This window comes from Hyla sarda, chromosome 4 (genome assembly GCF_029499605.1).
Source record: "Hyla sarda isolate aHylSar1 chromosome 4, aHylSar1.hap1, whole genome shotgun sequence".
In the NCBI taxonomy this organism is placed as follows: Eukaryota; Metazoa; Chordata; class Amphibia; order Anura; family Hylidae; genus Hyla; species Hyla sarda.
In genome coordinates this window covers 398922475-398946778 of record NC_079192.1, presented here as the reverse complement: position 1 = coordinate 398946778, position 24304 = coordinate 398922475, and the positions used below count along the sequence as shown (strand labels likewise).

The window sequence follows — 24304 nt, the reverse complement described above, 5'->3', positions numbered from 1 at the left end:
TTCCAAAGTCCAAAACAGTGCATTTTTGGTCACTTTTTATATCATTTAAAAATGAATAAAAAGCGATCAATAAGTCCTATCAATGCAAAAATGGTACCGTTAAAAACTTCAGATCACGGCGCAAAAAATGAGTCCTCATACCGCCCCATACATGGAAAAATAAAAAGTTATAGGGGTCAGAAGATGACAATTTTAAGCATATTAATTTTCCTGCATGTAGTTATGATTTTTTCCAGATGTCCGACAAAATCAAACCTATATAAGTAGGGTATCATTTTAATCGTATAGACCTACAGAATAAATATCAGGTGTCATTTTTACCAAAAAATGTACTACGTAGAAACGGAAGCCCCCAAAAGTTACAAAACAGCGTTTTTTTTTTCAATTTTGTCGCACAATGATTTTTTTCCCCGTTTCACCGTCGATTTTTCGGCAAAATGACTGACGTCATTACAAAGTAGAATTGGTGGCGCAAAAAAGAAGCCATCATATGGATTTTTAGGTGCAAAATTGAAAGAGTTATGATTTTTTAAAGGCAAGGAGCAAAAAACGAAAATGCAAAAACGGAAAACCCCCCGGTCCTTAAGGGGTTAAAGGGGTATTCCAGGCAAAACCTTTTTTATATATATCAACTGGCTCTGGAAAGTTAAACAGATTTGTAAATTACTTCTATTAAAAAATCTTAATCCTTCCAATAGTTATTAGCTTCTGAAGTTTTCTGTCTAACTGCTCAATGATGATGTCACGTCCCGGGAGCTGTGCATGATGGGAGAATATCCCCATAGGAAATGCACAGCTCCCAGGACGTGAGTCATCAGAGAGCAGTTAGACAGAAAACAACAACTCAACTTCAGAAGCTAATAACTAGTGGAAGGATTAAGATTTTTTAATAGAAGTCATTTACAAATCTGTTTAACTTTCCGCAGCCAGTTGATATATATAAAAAAAAGTTTTGGCCTGGAATACCCCTTTAACCCCTTAAGGACTCAGCCCATTTTGGCCTTAAGGACTCAGACAATTAAATTTTTACGTTTTCATTTTTTCCTCCTCGCCTTCTAAAAATCATAACTCTTTTATATTTTCATCCACAGACTAGTATGAGGGCTTGTTTTTTGCGCGACCAGTTGTCCTTTGTAATGACATCACTCATTATATCATAAAATGTATGGCGCAACCAAAAAACACTATTTTTGTGGGGAAATTAAAACGAAAAACGCAATTTTGCTAATTTTGGAAGGTTTTGTTTTCACGCCGTACAATTTCTGGTAAAAATGACGTGTGTTCTTTATTCTGAGGGTCAATACGATTAAAATGATACCCATTATTATATACTTTTATATTATTGTTGCGCTTAAAAAAAATCACAAACTTTTTAACCAAATTAGTACGTTTATAATCCCTTTATTTTGATGACCTATAACTTTTTTATTTTTCCGTATAAGCGGCGGTATGGGGGCTCATTTTTTGCGCCATGATCTGTACTTTTTTTTGATACCAAAAAAACTTTTAATACATTTTTTATAATTTTTTTTTTAATAAAATGTATTAAAAAAGTAGGAATTTTGGACTTTTTTAATTTTTTTTCGTTCACGCCGTTCACCGTACGGGATCATTAACATTTTATTTTAATAGTTCGGACATTTACGCACGCGGCGATACCAAATATGTCTATAAAAAATGTTTTTTACGCTTTTTGGGGGTAAAATAGGAAAAAACGGACGTTTTACTTTTTTATTGGGGGAGGGGATTTTTCACTTTTTTTTTACTTTTACTTTTACATTTTTTTACATTTTTTTTTACACTTGAATAGTCCCCATATGGGACTATTCATAGCAATACCATGATTGCTAATACTGATCTGTTCTATGTATAGGACATAGAACAGATCAGTATTATCGGTCATCTCCTGCTCTGGTCTGCTCGATCACAGACCAGAGCAGGAGACGCCGGGAGCCGCACGGAGGAAGGTGAGGGGACCTCCGTGCGGCGTTATGAATGATCGGATCCCCGCAGCAGCGCTGCGGGCGATCCGATCGTTCATTTTAATCGCGAACTCCCGCAGATGCCGGGATCTGTATTGATCCCGGCACCTGAGGGGTTAATGGCGGACGCCCGCGAGATCGCGGGCGTCGGCCATTGCCGGCGGGTCCCTGGCTGCGATCAGCAGCCGGGATCAGCCGCGCATGACACGGGCATCGCTCCGATGCCCGCGGTTATGCTTAGGACGTAAATGTACGTCCTGGTGCGTTAAGTACCACCTCACCAGGACGTACATTTACGTCCTGCGTCCTTAAGGGGTTAAGGGGTTAAAGGGGTACGCTGGAAAATATTTTCTTTTAAATCAACTGGTGCCAGAAAGTTACACAGATTTGTAAATTACTTCTATTTAAAAATCCCAATCCTTTCAGTACTTATCAGAAACTATAGACTAAAGAGGAAGTTCCTTTTGAATTTCCTTTCTGTCTGACATTTTAGGAATTGTACTAAAAAGTACTGGAAGGATTGGGATTTTTTAATAGAAGTAATTTACAAATCTGTTTAACTTTCTGGCACCAGTTAATTTAAAAGAAAATGTTGTCCAGTGGAGTACCCCTTTAAAGAATACCTGTCACCAAACTAAACATTTAATATATTGTTCCTTATGTAATTATAAGACACTTTGCTATTTACTTTCGTCCTGAGTACCTGGATCTTCTGGATTGAAAGTCACCTCCAGCAGGCTGCCATACCGTTGCAAGCCCGGAGGCCTCACCTACCGCACTCCTCCATAGACCACAGGACCGGCAGCCCATTCGCCAGGGCATGTATACATGAAACTAGAACAATCCTTATAAGTACCCACTATCTATCTAAGAAATAAAAAATGCCAAATATATGTCATCTCAGCTATAAGTCTACCTAAAATACGAGATATCTATATCCCTATGGACTGCCTGCATAAAGTGATGAACATACACTTACGATTCGTCCCAATGAGGGGAGAATTCTGAAACACATCTTATACCTCCATGCAGTATATCTAGCTTCACACTAACGTGGGAGAAGAGAGAGAGGCACTTATCTATTGTGTACCCCTACTTCTCTAACTTTAATTCCCTGATGAGTTGTGCCGCGGAGTAACACACACAGCGAAACACGTTGGATGTTAATCATTTTATTGTTTATATCAATTGGTCTTTATTACATATATACTAATTGTGTTGTATGCACCTGACAGGCGGTGATATCTGGAGGTACTGTCTAATAGATATCTGCCATAGTGCATCATTCCCCACACCTACCTCTATCACCTTACCGTGGTGGGACGGTCCAAGCTATTTGGCCGCCAAATCGCAAGCTAAGTACCTCACTATTTCATAACTTCATAATTTTATATTTCCATCTCTTACACCATAGCTGTATAGCTTTTCATGTTGTATCTATATACTCAATCTTTGTGCTAGCAGTGTGCTGATGTATTCTCCTGTTGCTGTATATTTAGCCCAGCAGCTTGCACCTGTAAGCCAGGTCCATATAATAGTTTGGAATCAATAGTGCTGGCTAACTTATCCTTTGGTTGTATTACACATACGGGGGAGTGGCTTCCTCCATGTTGGCTCTTGCACCCCACCCACCTCTATCAGGTGTATAAAGGTGTCTTGGATGTTTCAGATCCTGCAATGCCTGCTGAACTGTTCACACAGAGGCATATTCATAGTGTAGGGTCCGTCCCAATGAGGTCACCTTAGCGTGGTGGGACAGTCCAAGCTATTTGGCCGCCAAATCGCAAGCTAAGTACCTCACTATTTCATAACTTCATAATTTTATATTTCCATTTCTTACACCATAGCTGTATAGCTTTTCATGTTGTATCTATATACTCATATTTTATCTAAATCTTTGGGCTAGCAGTGTGCTGCTGTATTCTTCTGTTGCTGTATATTTAGCCCAGCAGCTTGCACCTGTAAGCCAGGTCCATATAATAGTTTGGAATCAATAGTGCTGGCTAACTTATCCTTTGGTTTTATATATATATATATATATATATATATATATATATATATATAATCGGTGAAGTGAAATTGAAATAGTAAAAGATAGTTTAGCAAATTTGGTGGTTTTCTTTTCTTTGCCATTTACCTTGTGGTTGAGCTAACATGTTATTTTGATACTTTAGGCCGGCCTGATCACAGCAATACCAGATTTGTATAGTTTTCGACATGTTTCTGAACTTAAAAAAAAAAAAAATTAATTGCCATCTTTTGACCCCTGTAGCTTTTTTTTTTTTTTCGCATACCAGGCTGGATGAGGGCTAATTTTTTGCACCATAATCTGTTTTTTGTATCGGTACCATTTTGGTATTGATCTGACTTTTTAATCGCTTTTTAACTCTTATTTTCTGGGATATTATAAAAATTGCAATTCTGTGGTTTGGTATTTTTTTTACATTTACGTCATTTACAGTACGGGATACAAAATTTAATATTTTAATAGTTTGTAGAATTATGCACGCAGCGATACTAAATATGTTTATTTTTTATTATGTTTACATGTTTTTATATAGGAAAAGGGGGTGATTTGAGCTTTTAACATGGAAGGGGTTAATGTGTGTCTTTTCAACTTTTATTAAAACTTTTTTTTTTTTTTTACACTTTATTAGACTTTTAGGAGGAATCATTAGATTCCTCATACAGGTCAATAGAGTTCTATTGAACTCCATTGATCTGTGTGCTCTGCACTCCATTGATAGAGCCTAGTCCAGCCAGGATCTATCAATGACAGAGCCACAGACACCAGGGAAGCAGAGGTAAGCCAGCCCTCCGGCTACCTCTATAGTTGATCGCACCCTAGCGATCACGTTGCGGGGGGGGGGGGGGATCCACCCACTAGCCCACAAGGGAGCATTCACATGTCCCTTTAGACGCCGCTGTCAGCTTTGACAGCGGCAATCTAAAGGGTTAATAGCCAGCCGCTGCGATCTCCACATGCTGGCTATTAGCAGCAGCCCCCAGCTGCTGAGAACAGCCGGGGGCTGCAGAGTATGGAGCCCACTCCATATAGACTGCTGAGCGCCGCCGCGCTTGTCAGGAAAAATTCACCTGCCCGGCACGCGGAACTGCATGTCCCGGGCGTCGGGCAATAGGAATTCCACATCCCTGTGTTACCATCCATTTCTGGGGGCTTTTTGACATATGTTTGGGGTCATTATCCTGCTGAAAGACCCAAGATCTTGGACACAAACCCAGCTTTCTGACACTGGGCTGTACAGTGAAACCCCAAATCATTGGTAATCCTCAGATTTCATGATGTCTTGTACACATTCAAGGCACCCAGTGCCAGAGGCAGCAAAACAACCCAAAAACATCATTGAACCTCCATCATATTTCACTGTAGGTACTGTGTTCTTTTCTTTGTAGGCCTCATTCCGTTTTTGGTAAACAATAGAATGATGCGCTTTACCAAAAAGCTCTATCTTGGTCTCATCAGTCCACAAGATGTTTTCCCAGAATGATTTTGGCTTACTCAAGTTCATTTTGGTAAAATGTAGTCTTGCTTTTTTATGTATCTGTGTCAGCAGTGGGGTCCTCCTGGGTCTCCTGCCATAGTGTTTTATTTCATTTAAATGTCGACGGATAGTTTGTGCTGACACTGATGCTCCCTGAGCCTGCAGGACAGCTTGAATATCTTTGGAACTTGTTTGGGGCTGCTTATCCACCACCCGAACTATCCTGCGTTGACACCTTTCATCAACTTTTCTCTTCCGTTCACACCCAGGGAGATTAGCTACAGCGCCATGGGTTGCAAACTTGTTGATAATGTTGCGCACTGTGGACAAAGGCAAATCTAGATGTCTGGAGATGAACTTGAAGTTGTTGATATTTTTCCACAATTTTGGTTCTCAAGTCCTCAGACAGTTCTCTTCTCTTTCTGTTGTCCATGCTTAGTGTGGCACACACAGACACACAATGCAAAGACTAAGTGAACTTCTCTCCTTTTTATCTGCTTTCAAGTGTGATTTTTATATTGCCCACACCTGTTACTTGCCCCAGGTGAGTTTAAAGGAACATCACATGCTTGAAATAGTCTTATTTATCCACAATTTTGAAAGGGTGCCAATAATTTTGTCCAGACCATTTTTGGAGTTTGGTGACATTATGTCCAATTTGCTTTTTTTCCTCCTTTTTTGGTTTAGTTCCAATACACACAAAGGGAATAAACATGTGTATAGCAAAACATGTGTTACTGCAATCCTTTTCTGGGAGAACTACTTCATTTTCTTGAAAAATGTCAGGGGTGCCAACATTTACGGCCATGACTGTGTATAAATTGGGTATGGCTGCAATCATATGGACCTGCAGAATAAAGATAAGGTGTCATTTTTACCAAAAAAAAACGCATGACGTAGCAACGAAAGCATTGAAAAGTTGCACTTTAGTTTTTTTCAATTTTGCCACACTAAAAAAAAAAATTTTTTTTTGGGGGGGGGGTTGGGGGCTTCACCGTAGATTTAGTGGTAAAAAAAAAAGTGACGTTATTCAGAAGCACAATTAGTCCTACAAAAAATCGAGCGCTTATATGAATCTGTAGGTGGAATATTAAAAAATAAAAGAGTAAAAACAAAAACACAAAAAATGAAAATGGCTGTGTCCTTATGAGGATAAACTTTTCATTCATTTGTACTTAAATCTACATAAATAGCACCATTGTTTTACACAAAAGCCAAAAGACCTCCAGAAATATGGCCGCCTCCCTAAAACACCCTCACAAGACAGCCTCTATTGTTTTTACTGAAGTTCGAGCTGGGCGCAGGCGCGTTCTCGAATTTCACTGTAAGTAACGCGAGACCGCTCCCAGCAGGTTAGGCTGCGGCAGCGTCTGAAGGATCATCCCCGCTGCGCCTGCGCACTCCGTCTTCGGACTGATTTCAGCGTAGGTTGAGCGGTGCAACCAGTGTATAGGGCTGGTCAGTGCGACGGCGCATGCGCAGACACGAGTGGCTGTGTGAGTATGGAATGAAAAGGCATTGTTTTGGTGGCTTTTTTTTTTTTTTGCTCCTAGTTTTTAGGTAAGTTGGCTGCACTTTGTGCTCAGACATGGACCTGGACACTGTGCTGGGGAGAGTCAGGCCGGGGAGCCATGAGGAGACTGAATCAGCTCTGAAGGAATACAATGAACAGGTAATGCCTATCCCCTGCATTGTGTCATGTGCTGTCATTGCATTGTATACACTGTTCAGGGCTGCAATGTAGCAGAGCCCAATGCTTCCTGCCTAAAACACTGTGCAGATTTAGATATGCATTATTTCCAGAGCAACTACATCAGTTTTTCCCAACCAGGGTGCCTCCAGCTGTTGCAAAACTACAACTCCCAGCATGCCCGGACAGCCGAAGGCTGTCCGAGCATGCTGGGAGTTGTAGTTTTACAACAGCTGGAGGCACCCTGGTTGGGAAATGCTTAACTACATATTCATCGGTGCTTTACCAGCAGCAGATGTGTATTTGTGCATGGCACCAACATATTCTGTAGCGTTGTCACTATAGGAAGAAAAGAAATACGAACCCCATGTGTTGGTTCTGTTGAACCCTGGTCTCGGTGTTTGATATTTACTACCATTCCTACAAATTCTACCAGGGCGTGCTCATAGGCGCGATGGATGTGCGGTTGTGGTGGCCGCTTTTTATTTAATTTTTAATTTTTTTTACCAAAATGCATCGTAATAAATTTTCTGCAGTGGTAATATGACAGATGTTTACAGGGTCACATGTGCAATTTTTTTAAATTTTTTTTTTAATTGGGTGTCAGTGAGTAGCCCTATGAGGTACAGCACATTATTTTATTTAATTTATTTATATAGCGCCTACAGATTCCGTAGCGCAGCGCTTCAGCTAAGTGTCCAGTAATCCAGGGCTAGACAAATCCCAGGCGCCATGGCGACTGAGAATTTCTTCCTGACGCCTATTGTCAGCATTTTTGAATAAGGGTTGGCAATTTAAAAAAAAAAAAAAAAAAAAAAAAAAAAAAACCTGTTTTATCTTTCCCTCCGTTCCGGCACTGATCCTCGTTCTGCCTCTGGTCGGCGCTCTTGTGTTAAACAGGCAGCGGATGTCAGGTGACCGCCAAAGCCAATCTACGGTTCGGATTGACTGTGGTGGTGAAGTCTGCTGCTGAGGAGGGGACACCAATGACAGTGACACGGAGAGACGAGGGGGCACCAATGACTGTGACACAGGGAGAGACGAGGGGGCACCAATGACTGTGACACAGGGAGAGACGAGGGGGCACCAATGACTGTGACACAGGGAGAGACGAGGGGGGACCAATGACTGTGACACAGGGAGAGACGAGGGGGCACCAATGACTGTGACACAGGGAGAGACGAGGGGGCACCAATGACTGTGACACTGGGAGAGACGAGGGGGCACCAATGACTGTGACACTGGGAGAGACGAGGGGGCACCAATGACTGTGACACTGGGAGAGACGAGGGGGCACCAATGACTGTGACACTGGGAGAGACGAGGAGGAACCAATGACTGTGACACAGGGAGAGACGAAGGGGCACCAATGACTGTGACACAGGGAGAGACGAAGGGGAACCAATGACAGTGACACGGAGAGACGAGGGGGCACCAGTAACTGTGACACAGGGAGAGACGAGGGGGCACCAGTGACTGTGACACAGGGAGAGACGAGGGGCACCAATGACTGTGACACAGGGAGAGACGAGGGGGCACCAATGACTGTGGCACTGGGAGAGACGAGGGGCACCAATCACTGTGACATCTCCACCATAAGGTGATTTTAGTATGTACCTAACAGGCAGTAATGGACATGCTTAGGAAGGATCTGCGCTGGTCTTGGGGCTAAATGGCTATGTTGTGAGATTACCAGAACACTGTGGCTAGCTTTTGGTGTTTCCTGTTTCAGTTTTCTTTTTTTGACTACAAATCCCATAATTCCATTTTCCTCCCTCCCACACATCAGCCACCCCACCCATTGAAACACAAATGAGCTGCATCCATTCAAAAGACCTGTGGTTTTCAATCAGGGTGCCTAAAGCTGTTGCATTAGTTGCAGATTGATCCCCGTCCCACCAAGCGATCGCTCAACCCATTGAAGCAGACAGGCTCCCTGTCATCAGCTGACTAGTGATGTCAGGTCTCGGCCGCATTGCTACCTGCGAAAAATCTGAGACAGCGGTCATTTTGTATGCTGTTAAAAATAAATATTGGGGTGAAAATCGCAAAAGAATTGTGAGAAAACCGTCACACACAGGAACAGACACTATATTATGAACTACACTAAATTTACTGCCCCTATAGCATAGTCAAATAAAAAAAATTCTTGGAATACCCCTTTAAGAGATTGTCCCGAAACATGTGTCGAGGTGGCAAGGGATCCCCAGGACTTCAGGTATAAACAGATCACAACATGTGCTGCCCACAGAGCCCCACGTGTTCCGTCGCTGTTAGGCAACTTCTTCAACTTCCTGTTACTGATAGGTGGGCACTGCATTTTAGTATCTCTGCTCTTTCTACTTAAAGCATACGTGCCATGTTTCAGGCCTGCATGATCTTCGGGTCATGCTAAGTTGTGCAACCCTAAGGCACCCAGCAAGTTCCATGCACGAGACCTTTTTCTAATTAATAGGGCTTGTGCACGGAACTCTCTAGGCCTCATAATGCCTTAGCAAGTGTATAGCCCAGCGTGGCCTGCGTCTCTCACAGTGGAGCTGAAGATCATGCAGGCCTGGAACGTAAAATGTATGCTTAAACTGTTCTCGGCCCACTGACCTGAATGTCCCCATTGCAAATACGCTGTGGTATTTATCAGAATTTTTGACAGGTTGTTGATGTAACCCTACTATGTCCCTACAAAATGTTCCGAACGCTGGAGCCAGGAGCTTGTGATGTCATAGCCACGCCCCTCATGATGTCATGCCCCACCCCCTCAATGCAACCGCCACGCCCCCTCCCATAGACTTACATTAAGGGGGGGGGGGCGTAACGTCATGAGGGGTCGGGGCTATGACATAACGGGCTGCCGGCTCCAGCGTTCCGGAACATTTTGTTACAAATGCTGAGCAGCGGAGTACCCCTTTTAAACGTCATTTGAGCCTATGTGGTGTTTTTCCTCATATGACACTCATCCCCTATCAGCAGGATTATCATGGTGGTGTGACTGCTCGAACCCCCATGATTACACCAATGGGGCTCCTCTGTCTCCCATGCTACCCCCAACCCTTGTGCTGCCTCTCAATTCAGCTCTACGTGCCTGATGAAGATTGTCAAGCGCTTTGTTTGCTTATCTTTGCCTGGCCCATAGAGTTGAATGGGAAAACCCATTTAGGTACATTAACACCTACCATGTTTGCTGTGGATTTTCAGCAAATTTGATGCTGCAGCAAACACTGGATGTGTGAATGTACCCTTAGGCAATATTCATACTGAAGAATCTCTTGCCGGAGAATCAGAGGGCTGACTGAATCAGGTGGCTCTAGGACTGCACGGACATTGCAAATTTGCACAGATTCCGCCAAAAGAACGAGCAAGTCCTGCCGTTGAAATTTTAAAGAGTGGACTGTGCAGTGGAATCACATTGATGGCCTTTACGCCCCCTCCCATAGACTTGCATAGCAGGGGCGGGGGGGTGATGTCACACGGGGCGGAGTCGTGGCTTCACGATACTCCGGCACCGTAGTTGGCACCCGTCAGTTTGTGAGCTGGCAGCGCGGCGTTCAGCTCAAAGAGGTGGGTGCCGAATGCAAGATTGCTGGGGTCCCCAGCGGCGGGATCCCCGCGATCAGACATCTTATCCCTTATCCTTTGGATAGGGGATAAGATGTATTAGGGCCAGAGTACCCCTTTAAAGGGGTACTCTGCCCCTAGACATGTTATCCCCTCTCCAAAGTATAGGGGTTAAGATGTCTGATCGCGGGGGTCTGGCCACTTGCCCAGCAGCCGGATCCCTACGATCAGACCTCTTATCTAGGGGAAGAGTACCCCTTTAAAGGAATTGTCTGGTGAAAGACAACTTATCCCCAATCCACAGTGCTATACTCGGGTGCTCCCATAGAAATGAGTGCTTGACATGTACAGCATGTGCTCTTTTTAAAAGCCAGGGCCCCAGTCTGTATATCGTAAGTGACCCAGCGGTTGGACCCCCCCCCCCCACAAACAGACACTTATGGATAGGGGAAAGACCTGTCGATAGTGGGATAAGTTGTCTTTTACCTGACAAACCCTTTACAGGGGTACTCCACTGGCCGGCGTTCGGAAGTAAATGTTCCGAGCACTGTTTTTGTGCTGCTGGGGTCGGCCACGCAGCACGAAAACAGCGTTCAGGCACCACAACCCCTTTATTTCCACCTTGCACAGTGCTGTACATTTTATAGTGGCAGTGCTTGGTATTGCAGCTTACTGCAGCTCAGTCCAGCCAATGGCTGTCAGGGCATGCTGAATAGATGTATACTTGCAACAGCCTCAGAGCCGTAAGTTGGGGTTCACTGTAAAGTTGGGGTGATCCATCTATAATCTGATGTCTTTTGAGGCCTTTCCTTGGAGGAAACTAGAATCAGCATCTTGTATTTCAGAGTGATGGATCCAATAGAGATGACCTATTTTAGCAGTATGCCATTGCTTATTATGGTAAATAACCCCTTTTGTTATTGTTTTTCTTAGAATGAAACTATAACCGCCCCGTAAAGCTATACTTAAATTCATGTATGTTTTAAAAGGTGGAGTACCCTATATACCGTTACCTTAAAGTATTGGTATACAGGTACGTGAGGTCAGATGCATTTCTTACTGGAAACAAGGAAACTTGAAGCCCTGGATACCTCCAGCAAGGCCCTGTTCATATTACACTTTGAGCCTCTGTTTGCCGTATACTTTGGAAAAAGATCCAGACGTATACCCCGAACCTAAAATCGCAACTTGTTCAACAGTATGGGCATAGTATAGGATATTTACACTGCTCAAAAAAATAAAGGGAACACTAAGATAAGACATCCTAGATCTGAATGAATGAACTAATCGTATGAAATACTTTCCTCTTTACATAGTTGAATGCGCTGACAACAAAATCACACAAAAATTATCAATAGAAATCAAATTTATCAACCCATGGAGGTCTGGATATGGAGTCACACTCAAAATCAGTGGAAAACCCCACTACAGGCTGATCCAACTTTATGTAATGTCCTTTAAAACAAGTCCCAATGAGGCTCAGTAGTGTGTGTGGCCTCCACGTGCACGTATGACCTCCCTACAATGCCTGGGCATGCTCCTGATGAGGTGGTGGATGGTCTCCTGAGGGATGTCCTCCCAGACCTGGACTAAAACATCCGCCAACTCCTGGACATTCTGTTGGTGGATGGAGTGAGACATGATATCCCAGATGTGCTCAATAGGATTCAAGTCTGGGGAACGGGCGGGCCAGTCCATAGCATCAATGTCTTCCTCTTGCAGGAACTGCTGACACACTCCAGCCACATGAGGTCTAGCATTGGAACCCTGGGCCAACTGCACCAGCATATGGTCTCACAAGGGGTCTGAGGATCTCATCTTGGTACCTAATGGCAGTCACTCTACCTCTGGCGAGCACATGGAGGGCTATGCGGCCCCCCAAAGAAATGCCATCCCACACCATTACTGACCCACTGCCAAACCAGTCATGCTGGAGGATGTTGCACTCAGCAGAACGTTCTCCACGGCGTCTCCAGACTCTTTCACTTCTGTTACATGTGCTCAGTGTGAACCTGCTTTCATTTGTGAAGAGCTCAGGGTACCAGTGGCGAATTTGGCAATCTTGGTGTTCTCTGGCAAATGCCAAACGTCCTGCACGGTGTTGGGCTGTAAGCACAACCCCCACCTGTGGACATCGGGCCCTCATACCACCCTCATAGAATCTGTTTCTGACCGTTGAGCGGACACATGCACATTTGTGGCCTGCTGGAGGTCATTATGCAGGGCTCTGGCAGTGCTCCTCCTTGCACAAAGGCAGAGGTAGCGGTCCTCCTCCTAGGTTGTTGCCCTCCTACGGCTTCCTCCATGTCTCCTAATATACTGGCCTGTCTCCTGGTAGTGCCTGCATGCTCTGGACACTACGCTGACCGATACAACAAATTTTCTTGCCACAGCTCGCATTGATGTGCCATCCTGGATGAGCTGTACTACCTGAGCCACTTGTGTGGGTTGTAGACTCTGTCTCATGCTACCACTAGAGTGAAAGCACCGCCAGCATTCAAAAGTGACCAAAACATTAGCCAGGAAGCAAAGGAACTGAGACGTGGTCTGTGGTCACCACCTGCAGAACCACTCCTTTATTGGGGGTGTCTTGCTAATTGCCTATAATTTCCACCTGTTGTCTGTTCCATTTGCACAACAGCATGTGAAATTGATTGTCAATCAGTGTTGCTTCCTGAGTGGACAGTGAGATTTCACAGAAGTGTCATTGACTTGGAGTTACATTGTGCTGTTTAAGTGTTCCCTTTATTTCTTTGAGCAGTGTAGTACTCAATGTAATAAATGTAATAAAATATGTAATATTTTATGTAATAAAATACTTTACTTATCCTGTACTGATCCAGATATATATACTCCAGAGCTGTACTCACTGTTTTGCAGGTGGAGCAACTGTGTACATACATTACATTACTTATCCTGTACTGATCCTGAGTTATATCCTGTATTATACTCCAGAGCTGTACTCACTATTCTGCTGGGAGGTCACTGTGTACATACATTACATTACTTATCCTGTACTGATCCTGAGTTATATCCTGTATTATACTCCAGAGCTGCACTCACTATTCTGCTGGTGAGGTCACTGTGTACATACATTACATTACTTATCCTGTACTGATCCTGAGTTATATCCTGTATTATACTCCAGAGCTGTACTCACTATTCTGCTGGGAGGTCACTGTGTACATACATTACATTACTTATCCTGTACTGATCCTGAGTTATATCCTGTATTATACTCCAGAGCTGTACTCACTATTCTGCTGGGAGGTCACTGTGTACATACATTACATTACTTATCATGTACTGATCCTGAGTTATATCCTGTATTATACTCCAGAGCTGTACTCACTATTCTGCTGGTGAGGTCACTGTGTACATACATTACATTACTGATCCTGTACTGATCCTGAGTTATATCCTGTATTATACTCCAGAGCTGCACTCACTATTCTGCTGGTGGGGTCACTGTGTACATACATTACATTACTTATCCTGTACTGATCCTGAGTTATATCCTGTATTATACCCCGGAGCTGTACTCACTATTCTGCTGGTGAGGTCACTGTGTACATACATTAAATTACTTATCCTGTACTGATCCTGAGTTATATCCTGTATTATACTCCAGAGCTGTACTCACTATTCTGCTGGTGAGGTCACTGTATACATACATTACATTACTTATCCTGTACTGATCCTGGGTTATATCCTGTATTATACTGCAAAGCTGTACTCACTATTCTGCTGGTGAGGTCACTGTATACATACATTACATTACTTATCCTGTACTGATCCTGGGTTATATCCTGTATTATACCCCGGAGCTGCACTCACTATTCTGCTGGTGAGGTCACTGTGTACATACATTACATTACTGATCCTGAGGTACATCCTGAATTATACTCCAGGGATGTTCTACTGACTTCAGAGCTGAAATCTCCGAGCTTTCCATGTTGGCTCAGTGTCTGAGTTTCCAGCTGGGGATATTGGGGGAGATTTATGGGGGGGGGGGGGGGGGGGGAGATTTATCAAAACCTGTCCAGAGGAAAAGTTTCTGAGTTGCCCATAGCAACCAATCAGATCGCTTCTTTCATTTTGCAGAGGCCTTTTCAGAAATGAAAGAAGCAATCTGATTGGTTGCTATGGGCAACTCAGCAATTTTTCCTCTCAGGTTTTGATAAATCTCCCCCCCCCCCATTGGTCTTTACAGTAGGCACTGTACAGTAATAGGGAACACAACCACTGCTCCCTGTATTATGGGAGCTGAAGTAAGCAATTGGGGGCGTATCTGTCTCCAAACTGACAACCAGCAGAATTGTGAATTCAGCTCTGGAGTATAAAACAGGTCATAGCTTGGATATATTAAAAGTTGCTTAACTTATATAGAGTGTCATATATTGCGCAGAAAATTGTTAATGCAGAACTGATGATGTATTGGAGGAATCCATTCAGTCCATCATTCACTCTCCTGTATTCCCCTCGGAGGGATCATTTCCTTCAGAACAGAAGCTATTCAAATGAATAGACGTCATGCCCTGCATTTGTATACATGTAACAGCGTTCCGGGAAGCCGCTTGTAAGCTGTTATGTAATTGTTGTATACCAGCCCTGCCTGCCCCACCAGCTATATTGGCCTTTGTGAGCAAGTTTTCTAAAATTTTCCTCCATGCCAAGGAATTTCCTCCCAATAATTGTAATGAATATGAAGATTCTTCTTTTAAATTTGTGGCAGTTCTGCAGCAAACATTGCCCCAAATTAGCAGCAGATTTTATTGTATTAGGGTACGGTCACATGTAGCGTATCCACAGCGTATTCCGTGCTGTGGGACCCTACAGCATGCTTGCTTTTTCGCGTGGATTTTTCCTCTTACTCATTGTATCGCACTGTAAATTCCTGGGGATTTGTGGCACAGAAACTGCACTTTGTGGATTCGGCCTAATATCTCTGTCTGGGTAAGAGTACATTCACATGTGCAGATTTTACAGCAGGTTTTCCACTGCAGTTTTTGCCACCCATTGAAGTCAAAATCAGCGGCAAAATAAGTACCTTAAAGGGCAAAATAAGTACCTTAAACAAAACGTTCCGAACGCTTAGAGCCGGGAGCTTGTGATGTCATAGCCCCGCCCCCTCAATGCTAGTCTATGGGAGGGGGTGTGACGGCCGTCACGCCCCCTCCAATAGACTTGCATTGAGGGGGCGGGGCGTGATGTAATGAGGGGGGGGGCTATGACATCACAATCTCCCAGCTCTAAGCGTTCGGAACTTTTTGTTTCAAACACAGAGTGGCGGAGTACCCCTTTAAAGGAGAACTCCAGAATACAAAAATGATCCTCCATATTGCTGGCAGTAAAAAAAATAAATAGATACATACCTTCCTTCGTGCCTCCGGTAACCCATTCAGGTCTCCGCCGCGATTCTCTTCCTGGTTGCCGGTGGTCAGGGAGTCATACTGCACTCAGCCAATCACCGGCCGCAGCGAAGTCCCAACTCGGCTGGCGATAGGCTGAGCGGCAGTGTGACGTTTTCAGGTACGGCAGCAGGTGCCGGTGTAGTGAAGAATTTTGTGTCCTGAAGCGTTCTCACACGGCCGGCGATAGGCTGAGTGGCAGAGTCGGGACTTCGCTGCGGACGGTGATTGGCTGAGTACAGTATGACTCGCCGACCACCGGCAACCAGGATTAGGATCGCGGCGGAGACTGGAGTGGGTTACCGGAGGCACCGGGGGAGTAAAGGAAGGTATGTACCTTTTATTTTTTTTACTGCTGGCAGTATAGACGACAATTTTTGTATTCTGGAGTTCTCCTTTAAATGGGTACTCTGGCGCTTAGACATCTTATCCCCAATCCAAAAGATAGGGGATAATATGTCTGATCGCGGGGGTCCCACCGCTGGGGACCCCCACAATATAGCACGCAGCATCCACCTGTTACTGCTTCCGGCAGGGCTGGAGGTTCTGGCTTCCGACCACGGGAACGGAAGATCGTGACGTCACTACTCCGCCCCATGTGACGTCACGCCCCACCCCCTCATTGCAAGTCTATGGGAGGGGGCGTGACTGCTGTCACACCCCTCCCATAGGCTTGCATTGAGGGGGTGGAGCATGACGTCACACGGGGGCAGATCCTTGACGTCACAATGCCCCGGCTCCGTGATCGACAGTAATCAGTCGGGGACCCACGCAAGAACACGGGGGTCCCCAGCACCGGGACCCCTGCGATCAGGCATCTTATCCCCTATCCTTTGGATAGGGGATAAGATGTCTAAGCGCCGGAGTACCCCTTTAAGGCCTTTTTCACATGGTGGAATTTCAGAGTGGAATCCGTGCAGAAATATTGGAAAAGTATTCCTCTCAATGAAGGTGCTGGTGCCCAAGTATGGTATAAAGATTTTATTCAGAACAACGCGTTTAGATCCCGGACGGGGATCTTCATCAGGCATTGAAAGGAATTATTTTCCAATATTTCTGCATTGTACTTCCACCGGATAGACTGACATCACCCCGGGAAGTTCCTTGTGGCAGTGGTCCGGCATCTCCCTTGTCTCAAATGCTACTGTAGGTGTTGTGCTCTAAGCGCAACACCTAAGGGTAAGGACCCATCTTTCTTTTTATCCTGATTTACCTACAAAACGGGTGCACCTCCTGTTGCCTTTTTTCTCCTTTCTATATTAGAGTGGAATCCGTGGCAGCAGAATGACAGCGTTTTCAATGGGATTCTGCTGCACCGGGCACACATCAAAATTTCCACGGTGGAAACATCTGCTGCAGAGAGTCTGAAAGAATGGATTCCACAGAAAGAATTGACGTCTATGAAGACGGCGAATTTCCAATTTCGAATTTCCATGTTCTAGCGCTGGTGTCTGTGGAATGTCTACCTAGAGTTTTCTGGGCAGACATTTGGAAAAAAATCTATTGTGTGAACATACCCTAGAGGTGCATTCCTTCAGTTTTCAGTTGGGGCCAAAAACCGGATCCGGTCGTAAAGTGACCCGGCCAAGGGGATCCAGCAGGGATACAGCAACAGGCGGCTTTGAAATTCTCCTGCCATATCTGGATGCTAAAAAGGTGTCAGCCAAAGCTATTGATACCTCCGTATCCACAGAGGTGGCTACCCATCTACTTTTATAGTCCAAGGGCAAAAAAGATTAAAGGGGTATAGTTTTATGTATCAACTGGCTCCAGAAAGTTAAACAGGTTTGTAAATTACTTCTATTAAAAAATCTTACTCTTTCCAGTACTTATCAGCTGCTGAAGTTGAATTGTTCTTTTCTGTATGACAACAGTGCTCTCTGCTGACATCTCTGCTTGTCTCGGGAACTGCACAGAGTAGAAGAGGTTTGCTATTTGGATTTGCTTCTACTCTGGACAGTTCCCAAGACAGGTGTCATCAGAGAGCACTTGGGCAGAAAATAACAACTCAACTTCAGCAGCTCATAAGTACTGAAAGGAGTAAGATTTTTTAATAAAAGTAATTTACAAATCTGTTTAACTTTCTGGAGCCGGTTGATATATATATAAAAAAAAGTTTTTTCCTGGATAACTCCTTAAGTATTTTGGGGAAGCATAATGAGTAGCAACAGGCTTTCCTAAAAACAGATGTAACAGTGAATTCACATTCTAAGACTGGAGTTGCATCACTTTTGGGCTTGACATTGGGCTACCAGCAAAAAGGTATCCAAATACAGCAGCTTTGTAATAAATTCTAGCTAAGAATGACCGAAAAGAAATGCTGTGCAGTCTGATCCTGCTTCTTTCATTAAAATAAATAAATTAACAAAAAATGTAAGCAATCTGGTTGGTATGGGCAGCTTACATTTGTCCCCTACCTTGTGCTGACAATTGGGATGTTAGAAAACTGATAGAAAGAAGTATGGCTGCAGAATCTGACTACACAGAGTTTGATTGTTGTCTGTTACCATAGAGACACACAGGTCTGCATTTGAGCTGGTGACCATCCTGTCTAGACACCATTATAAGGCATATGCATATCTTAAAAGATACCTATGCTTTTTACAATCCTGGCGGCGTGTTAGCACTTGGACCCCCACAAATCAAAACTTCTATGACTGCTAAAATAAGTCTTTTAATTGAAAGTCTTTTTTTTATTTATTTTTTATATAATGCAATCTAACAGATTGACACAGGACTTGGCTTCTGCCCCTTGAGTTTAGTGTTCAGTGAGGGTCTTCGCACCCAGACCCCCACCGATCAAAATTTCTCACATGACTAAAAAACAAATAAAGATAAAAATGGATAGATTGAGTGACACCCCATCTCTCATATGCTTATCATTTTTATACCCACTGCATTATGTCCGATTGCTCATACTTCCTGTAATAGAAGACTTTGCCCCCCCCCGTATTGGTCGGTGACCATATGTTGACAACATGTGGCTCCTGAGCTCCCGATACATTAGCAGGTTTAGTCATTTGTCTTTAGTTCTTCCTCGGTGGAAAGCATTGGAAGCACACGTCACTGCTGCTTTGCATAAAGGAAGTGTTTGATCTGTGGAGAATGACGTACTTTGTGATCTTTGCGAGCCCAGTCCGAACTGTGAGAAGCTGCGTGTGGCAGAACGGCTCCTGCCATTAAATCTTTTTATTTATTAATGCCTTTGAGTATACATTTGGCGACGTTTGCCTCGTATAAGAAAGAAAACAAAAAAAATACTTTTACGTTAAATTGTAAATTAAAAGTCGATCAATATTTCAGGAGGAACTGAAACGCGTTGCTGTATTGTGTTGCTGCTGTCTACAATGAGCTCAGCAGGGAGGATTCTTCTGTATAAATAAATAAGCAGGAATTGGAGTCAACTTTCACACTTAATGAGAGAGAACCTGGCGCTGGGATGTACTCTGGCTTAGGCATTGTATTTAACTCTTTGATGCGCTTTTATTTTTCACGGGTTGAAATGTGTTGCCTTTTTACTATATCATTTTAACTGGTATTTTTATAATGAAGTCCAACCAAAGTAATGGCAGTTATGCAGTAAAAATAGGAACTTTATTGGATCATATTATGGAGTACAGCAACCACAACATAAATGCCAACGTGTTTTGGACCCATCATGATCCTTAATCATGCCATGATTAAGAACCCTGGAGGGTCTGAAACACGCCAGTGTTTATGTTTTGGTTGCTGTGCTTCATAATATGATACAGCAATAACTTTTGTGCTGTTCACTCCCAATATTTGTGTCCGTAAACAATCATCATATAAACCGTGGTCTGCTTATGTAAAAGCACCCTCACCTAGAAACTGCAAGTGCGGGACAATATTGTTCACGATAGATGGATATATGATGAATAAACATTTTCCGCAAAGATTCTGGGAATGTCGTTTTTACAGAAAGACAGTGACTAAAGGTCCTTTTACACACAAGTTAGGCGAACCCTCTGAACGCAGATGACTCTCTGTGTAATGGGGCCTCCCGACTCTTCCCTGTCAGGTGATTTCTGGGAAGAGAAGGATTGGGTAGAGAAAAGCTTAAAGTGTACCCGTCAGATTTAAATATATCACTCAGTACCAAATCCTGACCATGTACATCTAATTTTAAGTGTCTAGCACCTTTTTAGTTATTTATTTATTACACTTTTAATTTAGCTCACTAGTCTGAATTCCTCTCAAAGGGAGGGGGCGTGGCCTCACTGTGCAGGTCTCCTCCCCCTCCCTCAGTATGCTGTCTGCTCACATCTCCCCTAGCATTAGCAAAACTACAACTCCCAGCTTGTCCTCACTGACAGTAGCGGGACACAAGCTGACAGTGGGAGGATTTTTCCTCCAGGTGTGAGCCCTGCACTCACAGCTGTCAATCAAGGAAGTGTGTCCATGACATAGCTGATGACTCATGGACACAGCAGGACTAGTATGTGTCCAAGCAGGCAGGGGGGGGCAGTTGTTTGACTGGCTTTTTCAGTATGAAATACTGAAAATTTTCTAATGACAGCAATTGCAAAACTTATTGGTTATACATGCTTTATAACGTCAAAGGTTTTTGTATCTGACAGTGCCCATTTAAGTAGCAAAGGAACATGTTTTGCTATTTTTTTTTTAATTCTATTTGTGGTAATTATCAGAAGTGATTCACAGGGGGAATCTCATATATATATATATATATATATATATATATATATATATATATATATATATATATATATATATATAATGAATTGCAAAAGCACCAATTTACTAATAGTTCCTCATTTGATTCCTCATTTAAGTTCCCCCTTAAATTCCTCAGACGCTCTCTTTGGTCCTGTAGAAATCCACCTTTGTTGGCAGGTAAACACATTCACTGCAGTTATTTCCACACCGTAACCTAGAGGCAAATATGACGACAATGAGCTGTAGCTATGTGTTGTGCTTTGCTTCGGTCCCATTGGGAAAATTCCTTGATGCTAGAAAGCAAACAGACGAGTGCTTTAAGGTAGAATGTAATAAATTCCCAATAATACTCATGGGGATGGGGGCAGTAAGGCATGTTATGGGGGGACTTGTTTAAGAGGGTCCCTGTATGAAGAATTTAGTTGGCCTGCTTGTTACTTGGAGGGTACAAGATGATCATTGGTGACTTTCAAAATTTTGTTCTGTATGTCCCGTCCAGTTATATAGGGCACTCCCCAACCTACAGCATTTCAAATAGTATATGTGATCCCCTTCCGCACAAAAAGAATACATTCCACCAAATTAAAAATATAGACCTCGAGTCGGACCCCTTTCTGTAGGCTCACCCCAGGCCCGACCCCTTTCTATGTTTAGAACCAAAACCAGGCCCCTTCCTGTGTGTGGACCCCAGAGGGGAGCCCTTTTGTGTGTTTGTGTGTGGACCCCAGATGGGAGCCCTTTGTGTGTGTGTGTGGACCCCAGAGGGGAGCCCTTTGCGTGTGTGTGTGTGTGGACCCCAGATGGGAGCCCTTGTTTGTGTGTGTGGACCCCAGAGGGGAGCTCTTTTGTGTGTGTGTGGACCCCAGAAGAGGGGAGCCCTTTTGTGTGTGTGTGTGTGGACCAAAGAGGGGAGCCCTTCCTGTGTGCGGACTAAAAGCTGGGGCCCTCTATGATAGGGCACTTACGTTTTCGAGCTTATTTACATCCTTCTAGTCATGACTGGAAAATCTCTGCCTATTATTGCAGGACAGTGAAAATATAAATGTTCTCAGACATCTCGGCTCCTACTGTAGCCGAACGCTCATAAATCTGCGCACACAGAGTGCGCCTGATCTGAGCACAATGGAAGCAAAGCACATTGGATGTTTCTCATCATGTCAAGATGGCCGCCCCTGAACTAGTAGAGTTTTACCTGATCCATTAGTTCTTGAATTTTCTAATATAATATTATTCCTCCCTGTTTTCAAAATCTCTGCTTGCTGTTGGCGAATGATACCACATTGTTTGCACCAAGAGGCTAGAGAGGTCTGGGCATACGAGCATGCTGGGAGTTGTTGTTTTTCAACAGCTGGTTTTGCCCTCGTTGGGAAACACTGGTCTAAGGGCCCAATCACAGTACGGATATTCTGCTCAGAAATAACTCCATGCAAGCGTCGCTTGCTCTCTGTCAATGATACCACCTTGTTTACACCCTGAGGCGTCTACGCAAAATAAGCGCCAAAACCAGACAGCGCTGATTCAGGGAGAACATTCTGTAGTGTGCATTGGCCCTTAAAAAAAATAAATGCTTACCCAAAAACCATAATAATCAAGACCTATGGCGCTGCCTATACTACTGTTTTGTGAACGGTTGTTATATATATATATGTGTGTGTATGTATATGTATTTTTTTGTTAATTCGTATGTATTTTCTGCACACAGAATCGCACCATGTTTGAGTTTGATCCGGCTGATGAAGAAAAGAGAAAGGCAAGTATCAGTCGCCAGAATGGCATTACCACTATTTAGCCGTCGTACATGGCACAAGTCGGTGATAATGAGGGAAGGATTTATTTATTAATACATTTTTTTGCTGTGCCTGGTCCCTGAAATTTTTGTACAGTTGTTTTTTGATAGTTTTTACATGCAACTTAAAGGGGTATTTCCAGGCAAAACCTTTTTTTATTATTTATCAACTGGCTCCGGAAAGTTAAACAGATTTGTAAATTACTTCCATTAAAAAATCTTAATCCTTCCAATAGTTATTAGCTTCTGAAGTTTTCTGTCTAACTGCTCAATGATGATGTCACGTCCCGGGAGCTGTGCATGATGGGAGAATATCCCCATAGGAACTGCACAGCTCCCGGGACGTGACATCATCATTGAGCAGTTAGACAGAAAACAACAACTCAACTTCAGAAGCTAATAACTATTGGAAGGATTAAGATTTTTTAATAGAAGTAATTTACAAATCTGTTTAACTTTCCGGAGCCAGTTGATAGATAAAAAATAGTTTTTGCCTGCATAACGCCTTTAAAAGCTTATTCTCTGAGAACCCTTCATTGTGCAGTTCTGTTATTACTTTTCCAGGAATATTTTTTATTATTTTTTTAACAATTCTCCTTGCACGGATAGGGTAATTATTTGTACTTTTTAAGGATAAAAGGGGGAAAGGTTTTGAATTTTTAGTTTTTATATTGAAGAGACCACCACTTACAGGGGGCTATCCTGTAAGTCAGGGTGCATGCACAGCACGTTTTTGCTATACAGTTCCTGTATACAGTTTCAAGTTAAAAACCGTACGGAACCGTATAGAAAACCGTATGCATTGACTTAACATTGTAAACCGTATGTCAAACGCATCATCCGGTTTAGTCGTGTTTTTTTTTTTTTTTTTTTTTTAACCCGTACCCAAAACCGTAGCCTACCACGTTTTTTGGTCCGGGTGAAAAACTGTTTTAAACCTTATACATTTTTTTTTTTTTTTTTTTTAACATGGGAGTCAATGCGAACCGTACAGAACTGTATGTGCGTACGGTTCCATCAGGTTTTCACCATACGGTTTTTGACTTTGCACAGTTTTTTTTTCTTGGAATTTTAATCAAACAAGGGAAACTTTATTCAAAATGGAGTGAAAAGTTAAAAACGTATATGTTTTTTTCTTTAAAAACGGATGCAACCGGACATCATTTTTTCAAACCGTATATAGGGTTTTTAACCGTATATGGGTTAAAATTTGTACATACGTTTTGATGCAGTTTAGTCAGGTTTTGAGGAATCCGTTTTTCATCAAAACCCTCATACGGGAAACTGTATTGCAAAAACGTGGTGTGCATGCATCCTCAACCTTCTGTAGATGTTCCGGGTCAGGGTGCTGGTTGGTTAGAGCACTGTTTTCCAACCAGTGTGCCTCCAGCTGTTGCAAAACTACAACTGCAAGCCAATGGCTGTCTGGGAATGTTGGGAGTTGTAGCTTTGCAACACCAGGCGGGTCACAGATTGGAGACCACTGGGCTACAGAGATGCGTTTGACGCGGCTCTTAGATACTGATTCCATATAGATAGCGCTACAGAGACAGTGTTCTTGCTTCTGGAGGAGAAGCCAATTTGCATACTTTTTCCCATGAAGCATTGTTTCATCTTTTGAATCAGAACTAGTTCTCCTGAGCTGCATCAAAGGCATCTCTTTACCCAACCAATAACCTGTTCTG

At 43.3% G+C, this 24304-nt stretch overlaps 1 protein-coding gene across 2 annotated transcripts in view; it reads left to right on the top strand.

Moving 5' to 3' along the window:
• The first annotated feature begins 6942 nt into the window (after positions 1 to 6942).
• Positions 6943 to 24304, top strand: part of RIC8B (RIC8 guanine nucleotide exchange factor B) — a 74513-nt gene continuing 57151 nt past the window's right edge. The window contains exons 1-2 of one of the 2 annotated variants that reach the window (XM_056517312.1): positions 6943 to 7157; positions 22536 to 22583. In XM_056517312.1, coding sequence (XP_056373287.1) covers positions 7074 to 7157; positions 22536 to 22583 — 132 coding nt within the window. In that variant the 5' untranslated portion in view covers positions 6943 to 7073. Of the gene's footprint in view, positions 7158 to 14940; positions 15076 to 22535; positions 22584 to 24304 lie in introns of those variants that run through there. The other variant, XM_056517313.1, reaches the window with a different exon arrangement.